At 39.5% G+C, this 17,697-nt stretch overlaps 1 protein-coding gene across 1 annotated transcript in view; it reads left to right on the forward strand.

Annotated features, from left to right (window-relative positions):
- kifap3a (kinesin-associated protein 3a) overlaps positions 1-17,697 on the forward strand; it is a 229,571-nt gene that overhangs the window by 109,579 nt on the left and 102,295 nt on the right. The window contains exons 12-14 of the mRNA XM_078561360.1: positions 8,445-8,553; positions 11,793-11,905; positions 15,546-15,711. Of these exons, the coding sequence (XP_078417486.1) occupies positions 8,445-8,553; positions 11,793-11,905; positions 15,546-15,711 (388 nt within the window). The remainder of the gene's footprint in view (positions 1-8,444; positions 8,554-11,792; positions 11,906-15,545; positions 15,712-17,697) is intronic.

Raw genomic sequence — 17,697 nt, forward strand, 5'->3', positions numbered from 1 at the left:
AGTAATTTCATTTTTCACATAAATTGCCAGGCCATATTTTGCATGCCGTAAGGTTGTGGCAGGTTTAGAACCATAGATCTTGTAATGATCTTGGTATGAAAGCCAAACTTAACTCATTGGAGAGCGCGGAGGTTGGGAGCTTCAACTCCTGACCGGCCTTGGAGATTTTGCACATGTGCAGACTGCCATTTTTCAAGTAGTTCCGTGGCTGCTGCTGGCTAAACCTGCCACAACCTTACAGCATGCAGAAAATGGTCTGGCAATGATGTAAAAAATGAAATTACTATATTACAATTTCAAGCACAAAACATAGAGCTACCTCCACAACAGCTAGAAAGATTGGTGAGCTGACAGTTACCAACGTCTATAAAACCCCCAACGAAGAATGGCCTAATCAAACAGATGTCACCATACAGAATGGGGCTACGATTCAAATAATAACAATGGGGAACCCCTGACAGGGTTTTTTTAGGCTCAGTGTGCTTGTGCATAAGGAAATGGTGCGAAAACCCAGGTCAGGTGACCAGGAGTGCCATCGAGAAGTGCCCCAGGCAGGGAATAGGGAGAGGGGATGAGATAATGCATAGAAATTTTCAAAGAATCCTGAGGAATCCAGTTTGAATCTTTCTGATCTCAAGACCACCCCTTCTTGGTCCCGAAGGGAGAGGGTACAGGGAGAGGTCCCAAAAGAATGCAAGAGAGGGGCAGGGACAAGAAAAGGTCCCAGGTAAGTTTAAAAAAAAAAGGGAGGAGCAGAGAAAAAAGGCTCTAACTAAGAAAAGGGCAGCAAGTAGCAGACTTTAAGTGAGGAGGGCTCATGGGAAGCTGGTAATTGAAAAGGGCTCAGGAAGAGCCCTGAAGATCCAAGAAGGCAGTGAAGGTTGGTGACTCTGTGCTGTGAGCCGTTGGGGCAAAGGTATCCCTTTGGAGAAGTAGTGTTTTGCTTGGCTCAGCCGAAGATCTGAAATTGTCCTTGTGAGTTGGTGCTTGAATGTATACTTGGGAATCCATGGGAACAGAACCTCGAGAGATGAGATTGAAACCCTGCGAGGTGGGCTGTTATTGATGCCTTCCAAGTTGGAGTGACTTTTGGAGAGAATTCCAAGGTTAGACCTTCAAAAGCGAAGACTGGAATCTCTTGTGAGACTGACAGAGTTTCAGTGAGATCGGTTGACTCAGTGTTACTGACGTCTGGGTGGGTTGTTGAGAAATCTATGGACTCTATCTTTGTCGTATATGTTATTTATTGTGCATTATGGTGTGTTCGACCACAGTTTGCCTGTTAATTCACAAGCACTTTATATTAACCCTGAAAGTTAGAATATAGGATATATATTGTAAATTGTTTTATCTTTCTGACCTTGAATAGCAAAGTTTATTTTTGTTTGTCCAAAAACCATGGAATTTTGTAGCTTTATTTACTTAGTAAGTGTTTTGAATCTCAAGCTCTGCCTACTTTGAACAAAAATTATTGGTTCCTAACTGGATCTTACCAAAAATTTGGGGGTCTAGCTGGGGATCATAACAATTTCCAGTAACCCAAGAACATCAATATTATTTGTTCTCAGCAACTTTTCCAGGTAGTCACATTTGGCCCATGAGAGACTTTCAACATTCAGTTGACAGGGTCCAATCTTCGGAATGCTTGGCCTTGAGAGGGGTTGTTGTGATCGCTTTGATTTTTAGTTTTGCTCTGTTGGCCAGGAGGCCGGTAAGGGGTGTTCATTTGTTGTTTTGACGACATTAGTTACGGATTTGAGAGTTCAAGAATCTGCTTGAAGGGTGAGCCATGAGAAGGCTGTCATCATCCAGCCCTTCTTTACAGTAATTGCGATGGATGGGAGGAGGATACATAATTAATTATATGAATCCTATATATTCTTCCAAATTTGCATTTTTAAGGTAATGCATAGAACTTCTCAAAGAACCCTGAGGAATCTAGTTTGAATCTTTCTGATCTTAAGACCACTCCCCAAACTTTCACAAATGTGAAGTTCACAAGTGGACACGAACATACAGATTTTGCATTTCACTGTTCAGGGTGGCTACTGTGTCAAGAGCAATGGAGCTGCAGTCTTCAATAGTGCTGCAAAATCTGTATTCTATTGTGCCTGGTCATGCATATTATTAAAATTAATTGGAATTTGGGGCCTAAATATTCCAGGATGCTGAAGGATTCACTACAAACAGTAAAACAAGCATTTTGAAACCAACAGGTCTATGTGCACCCAGAAGTGTGTCAGCCATTTGTGCTGTTAAACAACCAGTCCGAGTGTAACTATTAACATCATAAGCTTAGAAGTTTCGTTTAATGATTTAAAACTAATTTTGTTTGATTTTATATTCAATCCCTGCAGTAAACTGTTACTTCTCAAAGGGATGGTGTGAGCACACCTTTTCTCTTGAAATTTTAATTTCCCAATTTCTAGTCCTGTCTGGAAGATGCTGCGTTACACTTCAATGCAGTTGATTGCCCTCTATAATGCAAACAAATTGCAATTCACCATTTGAATCTAGATATTCTTTATTCATTCGTAGGATGAGAGTGTGCTGGCAAGACCAATATTTATTACCCATCCCTAATTACCTTTGAGTAGCTGGTGACGAGCCACCTTCTGGATCCGCTGCAATCCATGTGGTGTAGGGATACCCGCAGTGCTGTAAGGTAGTGAGTTCCAAGATTTTGACCCAGTAACAATATAGGAACGGCGATATAGTTCCAAGACAGGACGGTGTGTGGTTTGGGGTGAGCTTGCATCTGCTGCCCTTGTCCTTCCAGGTAGCAGAGGCCATGGGTTTGGAATGCGCTGTTGAAGGAAACTTGGTAAGTTGCTGCAGTGCATCTTGTAGATAGTACACACTGCTACCACTGTACAATGGCGGTGGATGGGATGCCAATGAAGCATGCTGCTTTGTCCTGAATGGTGTCGATTTTCTTGAGTTTTGTTGGAGCTGCCCTCATCCAGGCAAGTGGAAATTATTGCATCACATTCCTAACTTGTTCCTTGTAGATGGTAGATGGGCTTTGGGGAGTCGAGAGGTGATTTACTTGCCTCAGAATTTCCAATCTCTGACCTGCTCTTGTAGCGCAGTATTTATTTGGCTAGTCCAGTTCAGTTTCTGGTCAACAGTAACCCCGAGGATGTTGATAGAGGGGAATTCAGTAATGGTAATGCTGTCGAATGACAAGGTGTGATGGTCATTGCCTGGCACTTGTGTGTCATGAACGTTACTCCCACTTATCAGCCCAAGCCTGAATGTTGTTGGGTCTTGCTGCGTGCAATCCCAGACTGCTTCAGTATCTGAGAAGTTGCAAATGGTATTGAACACTCTGAAGTCGACAGTGAACCTCCCCTCTTCTGCCTGACCTTCATTGATAAAACAATTGAAAATGGTTGGGCCTAGGACACTATCCAGAGGAACCCCTGTAGCGATGTTCTGGAGCTGAGATGATTGGCTTCCAACAACCACAACCCTCTTCCTTTATGCTACATATGATAACAACCAGTGGAGAGTTTCCGTCTGATTCCCATTGATTTAAGGAATAAGGAATAAGAAAGGTGCAATTACATTGCTTCGTGTAACATATAGACCACCAGCTAGTGCGAAGGATATAGAGGAAAAAATCTGCAAGGAAAAAGAGGTGTAAACATCATAGAGTAGTTATAATGGGGGACTTTAATTACCCATATATAGACTGGGATAGTGGTAGTGTAAGGGGCGCTGAGGGACAAACGTTCCTAGATTGTGTTCAGGAGAATTTCCTACAGCAGTATGTGTCCAGTCCAAAAGAAAGGAGGCACTGCTAGACCTGGTCCTTGGGAATGAGGTGGGCCAAGTAGATCAAGTGACAGTGGGGGAACATTTAGGGGACAATGTTCATTGTATCATAAGGTTTAGGATGACAGTGAAAAATGATATTGGTCAACCCAGAGTAAGAATAATTAACTGGCAGAGAGCGGACTTCAGTGGGGCAAGAACGGACCTGGGCCAGATAGACTGGAACTAAAGGTTGGCGGGAAAAACAGTAGCTGAAAAATGGGCTACCTTCAAAGAGGAGATGGTTTGGGCACAGTCAAGGTTTGTTCCCTCAAAAGGGAAGCGTAGGACAAACAAATCCAGAGCTCCCTGGATGACAAAGGAGATGGAAACTAAGGTAAAGAAGAAAAAGTGTGCTTACAATAGGTGTCAAGTAGCAAATACAATTGAGAACCAAGCTGAATACAGAAGGTTCAGAAGGGATGTGAAAAAGCAAATACGAGAAGCAAAGAGGGATAATGAAAAAAGACTGGCAGCTAACATAAAAGGAAATCCCAAAGTATTCTATAAGCACATCAAAAGTAAAAGATGGTAAAACGAGGAGTAGGGCCGATTAGGGACCAAAAAAGGGGATTTACATGTAGAGGCAAGAGGCATGGCTGAGGTGTTAAATGAATACTTTGCATCTGTCTTTACCTAAGAGGCAGATGCTGCCCAGGCCATGGCGACAGAGGAGGAAACTCAGTCAATAGAAGGGTTTAAAGTTGATAAGGGGAAGGTATTGGATAAGCTGTCATTATTTTAAGTTGATAAGGCACCGGGACCAAATGAGATGCACCCAAGAATATTGAAGGAAGTGAGAGTGGAAATTGCAGAGGCACTGGCAATAATCTTTCAATATTCCCTGGATTCGGGGGAGGTGCTGGAGGACTGGAGAATTGCGAATATTATGCCCTTATTCAAAAAAGGTTGTAAAGATCTGTCCTGCAATTACAGACCAGTCAGTTCAACTTTGGTGGTGGGGAAACTTCTAGAAACAATTATTTGGGATAGAATTAATAGTCACATGGAAAAACGTGGATTGATTCTGAAGAGTCAGCATGGATTTGTTAAAGGAAAATTGTGTCCAACTAACTTGCTGGAGTTTTTTGAAGAGGTAACAGAGTTGGTTGATGAGGGCAAGGCCATTGATGTGGTGTATATGGACTTCCAAAAGGCGTTCAGTAGAGTGTCGCACAACAGATTTGAGGAAAGTTATAGGTCATGGAATAAAAGGGACGGTAGCGACATGGATACAAAATTGGCTGAAGGATAGGAAACAGAGTGTTAATGGGGTATTTTTTGGACTGGAAGAAGGTTTGTAGTGGAGTTCCCTAGAGGTTGACATTGGGACCCATGCTTTTCCTGATATATATAAATGATCTAGATCTTGGTGTGCAAGAGACAATTTCAAAGTTTGTCGATGACACAAAACTTGAGAGAATTGTAAACTGTGAGGAGCACAGTGTAGAACTTTAAAAGGACATTGACACATTGTTGGAGTGGGCAGATAGGTGGCAGATAAAGTTCGATGTGGAGAAGTGTAAGATGATGCACTTTGATACAAAGAACATGGAGAGACAGTATGAAATAAAGGGTCCTATCTTAAAGGGTGTGCAGGAGCAGAGAGACCTGGGCGTGTATGTACATAATTCATTAAAGTAGCAGGACAGGTAGAGAGAGCTGTTTCTAAAGCATACAGTATTCTAGGCTTCATCAATAGGGGCTTAGAGTACAAGAGCAGGGAGGTTATGATGAAATTATATAGGACACTGGTTAGACCTCAGCTGGAGTACTGTGTACAGTTCTGGGCACCACACTATAGGAAGAATGTGAATCCATTGGAGAGAGTGCAGAAGAGGTTTTCGAGAATGGTTCCAGAGATGAGACACTTCAGTTATGAGGAAAGATTGGCAAAGTTGGGACTGTTTTCCTTGGAGAGGAGAAGGCTAAGAGGAGATTTGATAGAGATGTTCAAAATGATGAGGGGTCTGGACAGAGTAGATGGGGAGAAATTGTTCCCACTCGTAAATGGTTCAAGAATCAAAGGGCACAGTTTTAAAGTGTTTTGAAAAAGAAGCAGATGCGAGGTGAGAAAAAGCCTTTTCACATAGTGAGTTGTTAGGGTTTGGAATATACTGCCTGGAAATGTGGTGGAGTTGGTTCAACTGAGGCATTCAAGAGGGCATTGGATGATTATATAAAGAGAAACAATGTGCAGGGATACGAGGAAAAGGCAGGAGATTGGCACAAAGTTAAAACGCTCAGAGAACTATAAAAACACTATTAAGTGCAAGCTTGTGTTGTTATACATAATTTGCATATCATGTAATGGGGTGGTTTGTTGGCTTTGTCTATTATGGTATGCATACAACAATACCTTGCACTTTTAGGAGCGTCTTAAAGGAGCAGAGGCAGAAAGGCAGACAGGTTTAGTGAGGGAATTCCAGAGTGGGATTGAGCCAATGTAAGTCAACGAGCACGGGTGATGGGTGAATGGGAGTGTGAGTGCAAGTTAAGATACAGGTAACAGAGCTATGAATGAGCTAAAGTTTATGGAATGTGGAAGATGGGAGATTACCCAGGAAAGTATTCAAATAGCCATATCTAGAGGTAATAAAGACATGGATGAGGATTTTAGCATATTGAAATTGCTATTAAATTTCTTAACGTTGATCACAGCTCCACAGAATTGCAGGTATTTATTTATTAGAAACCAATTAAAATAGATGCTTACATAGTGATGTAATGATGCAGTTTAAAAGTAGTTTTGTCATGGAACAACATTCTGCTGCCTTGGCTTTCCAATCTTTATAAAGGCCATTGTTTTGATAGGTTTCCTTTGATCTCTCCTTTTTCTCGCACTAATGGAATGCTGCTAAGGGTCTTTTCATACAGTGCCCTTTGCTCTTTGAAGTCATTATCTGCAGAATTTCATAAGCTGCTTGATTGGTTCAAACAGTGAGTTTGGGAGTCATTGGTCAGGATAGTGATTCTAGAGGAAAGCAAGTTTTTTGCTGTAATCATTCAAAGATGTTGGAGGGGAAGGTGTGTGGATGTGGGAAGTGCAGAGTAGGCCTCTGGTTGCTGGTAAATAAGTGAAGTCAGGTGCCAGAGAGTCTAGACACAGTGATTTCAGCCTGGGACTATGGTATCTGATACTCAATATGGGAATTGTCTGACGGAATACCATCGCTTCTTCACTATAGATTCAACATCTAAATACTTTCCTGTTTAAAAAAAAGTGACTGGCAAGAATAAGCACACTTAAAAGAGGTATACTTTGGGTGATAATCAACTGTTAGTGTAGTGATTAGGAAGCTCTTAATATAGGAATAATCAGTGAAGTTTTGAAACCATATTTACACTTTAGCTGCAGACTTGGATTTGCAGCAATTACTGAAGAATAAATAGTGCACTATCATATTTGACCTCAGTTGTAGATTGAAGCAACAGTATACACCATTTGGTGTTGGAATGGACTTATATTACAAAGTAGGTGATCAGGCAGTCAACTTTTGCATCAAAAATAATTTGTTCGGAATTGTGAATTAAGCTTTACTAAGTTACGCTATCTGTTCTTAATTTTTCTAACTTAATTATGCAGCATTTTTAAAAATCTGTTTTTCTCTTGTCATCCTTATTCTCTTTCCCCCCCCCACCCGCCCCCCACTCAAGGCCCTGACCTTTGCTAGCGTGTGACTTCTCTGACACTGGCAGGATCTTGCACAGTTTTTCACAGATAAGTCCAGGCAGCATGTATTACCAGGCTAGTTGACAATGGAAGGCTTCAATGCCGTGGCTCATCATACCTCGCTCAACTTCCATAAGTGTACACTTTGCAACTGGTGCCACTGGACTCCAATTAGTATTGGAAATCCTGATTGCATTAGGAAGCGGGAAAAACACAAAAGATGCTACTGTCATTTCCAGCAGCCTGTTGTGGTGGAGATCCTTTCACTCGGCAATAATCTGGTGTTGAACTTAAAGACTTCTGGTCTGTGTGGCTCAACATCATACTAAGTTTATCGACTGGACTTGAAGGAAATGATTCAGGCAGTCGAGCTGGCCTATGTCACGTCACCATCCTATAATCTCACAAAAAGGATCTTCTTGCTCTCATGTGGCTTTCTTCCTTATAGCCTTTTTGAAAAGGGGTGCTTGCAATTTTAAGCAATGGCTTTATTAAGAGTGAAACTTTATTACCTTTCTCATGTTTAAATTTTCAACTATTTGAGATTCCAGAAGGAAATTTTAACTTGCTTGTCGGGAAACTGATTGGATTGGCTGTCCGTTTTGCACTGCCCCCTCGCCATTGTAATTTCCATTGAAATTAGTAGAATATAATATCAGGCAGGTTTAAAATGCCAGCCAATCCGATCCAGTCAGTTTCCCCACTGGGTTGGTTAGGTTAAAATTACCAGCAAATAGCTATCAAACATCGTGTAAAATATTTTACAGTTCAAGAGTGGGTTGGATATTTGCAATTCACTTGAAAAGATGATGCAAATTGTATTTCTTCACATTTTTAAAGCCATGAAATAAAGTACAGCTGTGAATATATTGTGGAGGAAGGATGCAGTAGTTTTTGAACATTGAAGAGCAATTGTAGGAACTGATGTATTTATGTGCTATTCTGTTAACAGTTAATGAAGATGTTATTTGAATGTGCAGAGGAGCACATTGACATGGAATTAATATCCTTTTGTATCAACCTAGCTTCTAACAAGAGAAATGCGCAACTGATCTGCGAAGGTAAGATTTATCTGATATCTAAAATATAGTAGAATCCTAACTTTTATATCCAGTTCAGAGAGAGTGGAACCTTAGATTTAGTTTATACATCTAGCACCTTTTATTTATAATTGTGACTTTTAAAAAATAGGTGATAACAGATACAAATAGATTGAGGGTGCAATTATACTTATCCTTTTGTGTTACTGTGAATAAGTTCACAATATCCAATGTTGAAATGACAATGTAACTGAATTCAGGCCCCAAACTGACTCTTGGGATACAGTGTCTTAATCAAGAGTATTCTTCTCTGCCATGTCACATGGTATACTATTACCGTACCATAATAGTATGGTATCAGGACAGTCATACTAAGAAGCACCATCAGTATTCGTAAGCATTTTTCACACTAAAGCAAGGCTGTTTTTTAACCGTGTTGAAAATGTAAATGTCCCCATGTATGCCATTAAAATACTGAATGTTTACAGACAAGGAGGGGAGTAACTTTCCCTGTGACTCAACCAGCAGAGTCACTTTGGTGTTTCTTGCTGCAATGCTCAGTCTGGTAATGACTTTAACTGTAGCATTATTTTTTGAATTCACATTTCAGTGTTATATCCTTTTAAGTAGCATGCTGTGCATTATGGGATTTTGGGTCACTGGAGTGTAAGTTGTCCACGCCTTTCAATAGCTTGGAATATTTTAAATTTGTGATATGGAAGATCTCACTTATTGTAAGATAGCTTGCGGATAACTCTTCTAGTCAGTTTAGTTGATAAGGTGCAGGTTAACAGATTTTACATTTGCTAGCAGCTTGTAAACCCTTTCAATCTACTTTCTTAAATGCTTGAAGTTCAGAAACACACAGATGCTTGATTGATTACACGTTTTGGGCAGTATTTTGTGCCCTTCCTAGTAGTGAGTTTGGAGGTAGGGAGGGCATTTAATTGGGTAAGATGTTAGTGGGTGGGGACTCGCCACTTTCTTGCCTTCACCCCAATTAAGTCTGTGACAGGAAGACCTATGGACATCCTTCCCAACCTGCTGACAGTTGAAGCTCTTAAGTGGGCAGTTTAATACCACTGTCGCTGGTATTAAACAGTGGCAGGCAGGCCTGTCACCACATGGGGAGCACACCATGGACTTCTGGTGGGTGTATTCCTGCGGCAACCACCATCTCCCTGGCGGTGCTGCTGAGTAAAAGGACTGCCGGTCTCTGATTAATCGTGGGCTTTCCGCCCACAGGGTCCTGATTCCATGGAAGACCTGCAGATAGCCTGCTAGTTGCCTGATTAGCTTGTAAGTTGGCAGGACCTTCCCAAAGGAGGCAATGTGGGTCTCTCGCTGGGTCTCCAGTATGTGGCTGAGGCACCCGTCGCCTCTATAAAATTCCCCCTTTTGGATGCAAGACTATTGAATGTTTCCAGTTCTTTTGTCTTGACTGTCACAAATGATAAGTCATTTTGTCAAAAAAACAACATACTTTTTCATGTACTTCTACTAATATGTGTACAAGGTACTTATACAAACCCTGATTCAGAAAGGGGTTACAGGATGATGTTTTTTGTTTTTATTGCAATATTGTAATTAAGATTCCTAAAATTTAACCACAAAACTATTTGTCAAGAACATTCTTATTGGGGAGTTACTTGTAATTTGTAAGTCATTTATGTTTTATTTGAAAACTGAGAAACTGAAATCTTACACCTCCTTCAGTTGTAGGTAGCATTTCTTATGGTTTGTAGTGGGTTGTTTCTCTTGCATAACTCCATCAGAAAATAAAGTAAATAAATCTATTTTTTCATTAAAATTATGTAATTTGCAACGGAGACAAATTGAATAATGAGCAAAAAGACTATGTTTTAATTCCTCTGTTTTTCAGTGTAACCTCCATTTCCTTTTCTTTTCACTTTTAATTCAAATCAAAGTTAGGAATCTGAAGTATCTCCACGAAGGACATGAATGGATCATATTGTGAATTATTTAGATAAAAATATAATTTATTAATGGTGCTAAGTAAGCATGTTTAATATAGCTCGCAAGCATATTAGGACCTTACAGACCAATAATGCTAATTTTTGCAATTAAATAACGTGTTTGCTGTTGGGCTATCTAGGGTCAAATATTTTAACTAGAAGGAAAGAAACAGAATTTACAGAGGCTTTAATCCCACTAATCTCCTCTGCCTGTGCGCACTGTGCTGGTTCTGGACTGCACTAGTGCAGCAGCACTGTGCGCAAGCACAGACACCTACCATGATCAAACAGCGACAGTAGGAGAGAAATCTGGGATAAATGCCATCCTGGGAAGCCCACACCCGGGATGTGGGAAGGAGGGAAAATTCCGGGATAGTTCTGGAAAATTGGGGACTGTTGGTCACCTGGTTTTAATATAGAAGCGTTGTTTAATTGGGATCCAATGTAGATCATCGACAAAAGGAGTGATGGATGCAAATTTAGGGCATTTTGAACCTCAAGTTTGTGGAACCAAGGAGGCCAGTCAGGTGTGCATTGGAATAGTCAAGTCTGAAAATAACAAGACATGGATGAGGGTTTCAGCAGCACATAAACTAAGATTAAGGGTGCAGTTGGGTTGTCATAGTGATGGTAGGGTTATATGTTAGGAAGCTCACCTTGGGGTCAAATATAACACAAAAATTGTAAACAGACTTGAAGAAAGATTATTTGTAGGCTGCAAAACTTGCAATTCTTTTACTGGTTGTGACCTTTCATTCTATGAATTTATGGCGTCTTTTGCTTTAAGTTAAATTTAAGCATATTGAAACACTATCATAGTACTGCATAAGTGTACAGACATCAGTAATGAGACCCCTTTTGAACAAGTAATCTGTGGGTAACTTGAACTATACCTTGTTAGTATTATTTTAATATATCTGGAGTCCCATGTGTTCTTCCACAGTATGTTTTCTGTGTTTGTAATCCTTGCTACTTTGATACTGTTAGACAATCAGTGTGGAATTTCATTTACAAACAAATGTGATATTCCACTGCAAGAAACTTCATGTTTTTAAATAGTTTCCATGTTAGCTTCTATTTTTGCTAACATTCATTTTTAAATCAATAGAATTAACATTTATAGTCTCTTGATTTGAGATGTAGTTATTCCTGTTTACTTACAATACTAAATAATTGACATGAAACATAGTTAATCAGGAGTGCTAAGTGGGTATGTGTCTAGCCATATTATTTTGCTGCAAAAATTGACTCAACATGGCTGACTTTGAACATTATACCTTTTAGGAAATGGCCTGAAAATGCTAATGAAACGAGCCTTCAAATTCAAGGATTCACTATTGATGAAAATGATCAGGAACGTTTCTCAGCATGAAGGTCTAACCAAACATTTATTCATTGTAAGTACTGTAGAGCGATTTATCTCATTGTAAACACTTTAGAGTGATTTACCTGGAGTAATTAGGAGAGTGCTTGTGGAGTATGTTTTTTTGGGTGCACCTATATATGGTTAACTCATTCACTTGATGATTGCCTTGACCTGGCTCCCATTTGTTACAGGGAGCTTTTTTTCACAAAAGCACAAATTTAGTAATGCTTGCTTCTCTCATACTGTTGTTTTGAATCCACTTTGAGCATAAGATTCAAATTCTTGATTATCAGATACTATCTATGGTTTGAGAGTGTAGACCCTCAGAATGAGGGGACATAGTTTCTCTGGGTTGCATTTCCTTGACTGTTACGAAATTGAATCCTATGGCTCACTCTTGATTCCACTCCCAAGAAGGTGTCTTGTCTGAACTGTTCTCAAAATGGAGCACACTGTCACACAAGGATGATCCCGTTCTCAGCATCTACCAGTCTCAAAAAAAAATCCACTTCATAAAACGGGCAGACTGTAATGCTTTATAATTAACCTGAGCCAGAAATATTGTTTGGTTATATTGTGCTGTTGTAGAGATGAAGGTGGCAAAGAGCAGTGTATATTTGTACTTACCCACCTTTGGGTAAGATATAAGATGCCTTTTACGAAAAGAAATCCCCCAAATTTTAAGGTTTTAAACTTCAAAATGATTTAACAGTTAATCAAATTGAATATAATGTACTGCACTTACTACACGTGTCTTGCAATAGTTTGGGGAAAATGAGACTCGGCCAGTCTCTACTGTTGCAAAACTTGTCCTCTCAATACATTAGTTTGTACACATTTGTTTTTCACAGATTGAGGAAAACGCAAAGGAAAGTGGTAGGTTTTTTATATCCTAAGTATGCAGTGGTTATATTAATTAGTTTTTTCCCTAAATCCTCTGATGCAGCAATTGATTATATTTGCAAATAGCACAGCCTAACCTGAGTTTTGCCATGTTCACGTTTTTTTGATGAGAATGATAATTAATACATATTAGGAATCCAATGCTGGGCAAAGACTTATTAGCACAGATTATCCCATTCATCTATGATCTACACCATGGAGTCAATTGCCTGTATCAAAGAACAGTACTCTATTATCTCTCTGTATTGTTGCCTGCCATTCTCATTTTACTTTAAAACCTCCATCTATTAATCTTTAGATCCATATCTTGTGCAGTATTTATCATATACCCTCTAGGAGCGAAAATATATCCAACTATTTTTAAAAATTGTCCATTGCTATTGTGTCAGCATGTTTATTCCATATGTGGACTTTCCCTTAGATAAGAATTTATGGATACTTAATTTGGAAAATAAATAAACAAAAATTATGCGTTCCTTCTTTGCTGTCCCATGCTTAAATATTTTTTCCACTCTCTCCGTCAATTTATCTTTGTACCATCTGTGGCCCAAGCAGTACTTTAGTCTTAAATAGCCCAATTAGCAGTCCTTTCCAAGTTAAAACAAAAGGAGTTACCCATTGCCTGTTTATCCATGAATGAATTTGTGATAAATACCATAGTTTTTTGACCTATTTCATTCTTTATACTGCTGGGGATGCCATTGCTAAATTGCAGGAACTCAGGATTGGGGAGGGGGAGGGGGGCCCAATATCCTCGGCTGCAGATTTGTGCCTTTTATGCTTTTTTTTCATTTTTAACGCTACAGTGTTGTCTAAGTGAAATTGAACAAAAAATTGGACTTTGCCAGTTTGGTAACTTAACTTTGGATGACTGACTTGTTTGTAACTGCAGAATCTAATACAATGGCTAGGATTTTCCAGCCCCGCTTGCTGCTGGGATCTTTTGGTCCCATTGAAAGTCAATGGACTTTTGGTCAGCCCGCCACATCCCCCATAGTTGGGCCTGCCACAGCAGGGCTGGAAAATCCTGGCCAATATCTTTCAAGCATCTGGCTTTACCTTGCTGGAAAAAATTGTCATGTGAATAATGTATGCCATTGTTGATGTGCAAAGCAGACAGCAAATTCAGGAGATTGAGATACACCATGAGTTGCAAATCTACAGAGCTTGCTAGATAATTGCACTGCTCCGCTGTAAGCTTTGCACAAATGGGATCTCACTCTTAGCCACTTTATAAGCTTTAAGAATGTGCTGGATTTACTTATTAGTTTTCCATTAAACTTGCCACAGAAGGTTAACTCTGGTAATTAATGTCATAAGTACCTTTTTAATAATGTGATAGTTGTAAGTGCAATGCCAATCAACCTCTCTGATCCAGAGAGGGAACCATTTAAAATGAAATTTCATTCCTTCAGGTGATAAAATTGATCATAAAGATTTCAGAAGTATCAAATTTAAAATTTTTAGATGTTTTTCCATACTTTGCTTTCTGTCTGTCTTTCTCAATTAAATCTGTTTTTCCCTCTTTCTGCCCTGATTTCACATTGAATTCACCCTCCTTCTCAGTTCTTTTTCCTTCTCAGTCCTTAAATTTCATCGATAAGGAGATACGCTGTTGATCCCATTGTTCACTGGGGTTGATCCCATTGTTCACTGTCCTGTTGCCTATTCCACACCATTATCAGCAAGTTACAATGCAAAATTAATTTTGAGCTCAAGGGCATAGATGAAATGTAAGAGGGTACATGACTGCTTGTAGCTGGTGTGTTCTGTTTGAGTTTCAAGCCTAACATCTGGATTATCACAAAAGCATCAATTTTCATGTATGTAATGTTATTTCTGTCTTTGCCTTGATGCTTTCAGACTCAGCTTCTGTAACACTGTCCATAGCAGCATTCTGAACACTACCAATATCCAACTAACCCAGAACCCTGCTGTCCAAATCAAATCCTATTTTGTTGACATTTACTTATTGTCCATTCCTCACTGGCGTTGAATGAATTATTCCCCCATATATGGATTCATTCTGAAATTCTTTTCCCATCTTACTCTGCAGCTTCCTCTAGTCCCATGTCCTAGCTCACACCTTGTCTGAGTTACGAACATCTCTTTCCCTTCCTGTTGTTACCCCTCATTTTGTATCCATGCAAGAATTCCATTATGACTCATGAATCAATATTGAAAAGTTATGTTAATCTTTGTGATAAATTATAGAAAAATGTGTTCTGAGTTATGAAGAAAGAATGTTAGCATATCAAGTTGCTATTTGAAGCAATATGCTTCACACTAGTACAGTCAATGCTAGTTACTACCTAGCTAGGAATATAAAATGTAACCCGATTGAGCTAGGCAGACCTGAGTATCAGGCAGGCACCGTGAACAGAGTGCTGATAAGTGCTGTGATTAAGTTACTGTAATGCTATATTTTAATGTTTACCAGTAGTGGTATCATTTAAAAACATCACTTTTAAAAAAATCTCATGTTTAACATCATTAAATTTGACTGTATTTTTGACTTTGAATATTGAGTATGGATTCCCACTAATACTACAGCTTTTAAAAAAAAACTTGAATGATAAATTGTATTTATTACAAGTTGATTATTTAAATTTCATGAACTGCTAGAAAACTAAATTTACAATGCACTCTGGCATGCAACAGAGTTCTTCATGTGGTATTAAATTTATTTTTTTTCATATGTAATTGTGCAGATCCAGGTTCTTCAGAGACAAAACAAAATAAAACATGAATACTTTATTCTCTTTCAGGATTACGTCGGGGACCTGGCAGCTCAGATCAATAGTCATGAAGCTGAAGAATTTGTTATAGAATGTCTTGGAACACTTGCTAATCTTACAGTACCAGATCTAGACTGGGAGCTTGTTCTGAAGGAGTACAACTTGGTTCCATTCCTTAAGGACAAATTGAAACCAGGTTTGTTGCAGGGGTGGATTATACTGACTAATAGGTAATGAAAGCATTATTGTAAAATTTAGTTAAGGGGTTTATATATTGCTAAACATATTTCTGATATTGAGTAATTATAATTTTGTAACCTGCGGGTATTCAACCTTGTAAAAAGCAAAAAAAAAGGCAAATATATTTATAATTTCCTTCATTGATAAAACACAAGAAGTAATTTTTCCTTTCACTTGCCCAACAAGCTGAACTTCTTGCAAGTCTCCACATTACTCTAACCCTGAGCCTATGTATTTTTCTAGCTTCTCTCATATGCTCTTCAAGCTCATGTTCATGAGACCCAGCACCTGCTCCCTTCATATCTCCACTAAACTGCTGCTATCCAACTTTCCTTCCATGGCCTTCTGCTGTTTCTTATCTACATGTTAATCCAAGACAACGTCATCCACAGGCATGGGACCAGGTGTACACTGACAGCACCCATCTCTTACTTCTCTGCAACCGCTCACAGCCCCTCCACTGTGTTTGTTGTTTCACTGCCCAATGTGAACAATAGCTTCATTTTAATATGAGGAGGACCAAAAGTATGGTTTTTGGCCTCCATCAGAAACTATTTATAAAGCCAGCGATTCCTTCCCCCTCCCTTGTTATTGTCTCAAGCTGAACCATACCTTTTCTAACATCTTCGACTTGAGCAGAACTTCTGACCCTATATCCTCTCCATTACAAAGACTGCCTACTTCTATGTCAGTAATATCATATCGCGTCGTCCCTACCTCAGCCCATCTGTTACCGAAGCCTTCATCCATGTCTGCCATCTCCAGACTTAACTGTTAAAATGCTGTCCAGGCCAGTCTCCCAAACTCTACCCTCATTAACCTTCAGCTCACCCAAAACTGCTACCTGTATTTTATCTTGTGCCAAGTGTCAGCCACCCATACCCCTCTGCTTCTGCACACTCAGAAATACCTTCCAGTGTATAGCAGTGTTCAAGCTCCTGGAACAGCAGCAGCATCAACAAGTTGGAGCTATAGTGGGAATGATTTTTGTATGGTTGGGGAATCGATTCTTGTGATTAAAAACATGGTCATGATTATTCTCGTGGCCCTGCTTACAATGTAAGATCAGGATTACTAAAGTATTGTTAACAAATTTTGGAAAGAATTTCTGAGGTATTTGGAAAGAATAAGGAAACCATCCTGATGAGGTTGTTTCAAAAAAAATGATAAGTTGCTTAAAAATGGAATTGCTTCCCATACTGTTACTATTTCCCCATTTTTGATTTGTCCCTTATGAGCTCCCAAGACCATAAGTTGTAGGAGCAGAAGAAGGCCATTCGGTCCATCGAACCTACTCTGCCACTCAGTGAGATCATGGCTGATCTGATAATCCTCAATTCCACTTTCCTGTCTTTTCCCCATAACCCTTGATTCCCTTACTGATTAAAAATCTAGCTCAGCCTTGAATACACTTAACTCAGCCTCTATAGCCCTCTGTAAAGAATTCCACAGATTAACTACCCTCTGAGAGAAGAAATTCCTCCTCATCTTTGTCTTAAATGGGCGACCCCTTACTCTGAGATTATGCTCTCTGGTCCTAGATTCTCCCACAAGGGAAAACAACCTAACCTACTCAGTATCTCTTCACAAGAAAATCCCTCTATACCTGGGATCAACCTAGTGAACCTTCTCTGGACTGCCTCCAATGCCAGTATATCTTTCCTTAGAAAAGGGGACCAAAACTGTTCACAGTATTCTAGGTGTGGTCTAACTAGTACCTTGTATAGTTTTAACAAGACTTCCCTATTTTTATACTCCATTCCCTTTGAAATAAAGGCCAACATTCCATTTGCCTCACCTATTACTTGCTGAACATATATGCCAGCTTTCTCGGATTCATGCACGAGGACCCCCAAATCCTTCTGTGCTGCAGCTTTCTGCAGTCCTTCTCCATTTAAATAATATTCAGCTCTTCTATTCTTCCTGCCAAAGTGCATAACCT

This window comes from Cetorhinus maximus, chromosome 17 (assembly GCF_964194155.1).
Source record: "Cetorhinus maximus chromosome 17, sCetMax3.hap1.1, whole genome shotgun sequence".
NCBI classification, from domain to species: Eukaryota; Metazoa; Chordata; class Chondrichthyes; order Lamniformes; family Cetorhinidae; genus Cetorhinus; species Cetorhinus maximus.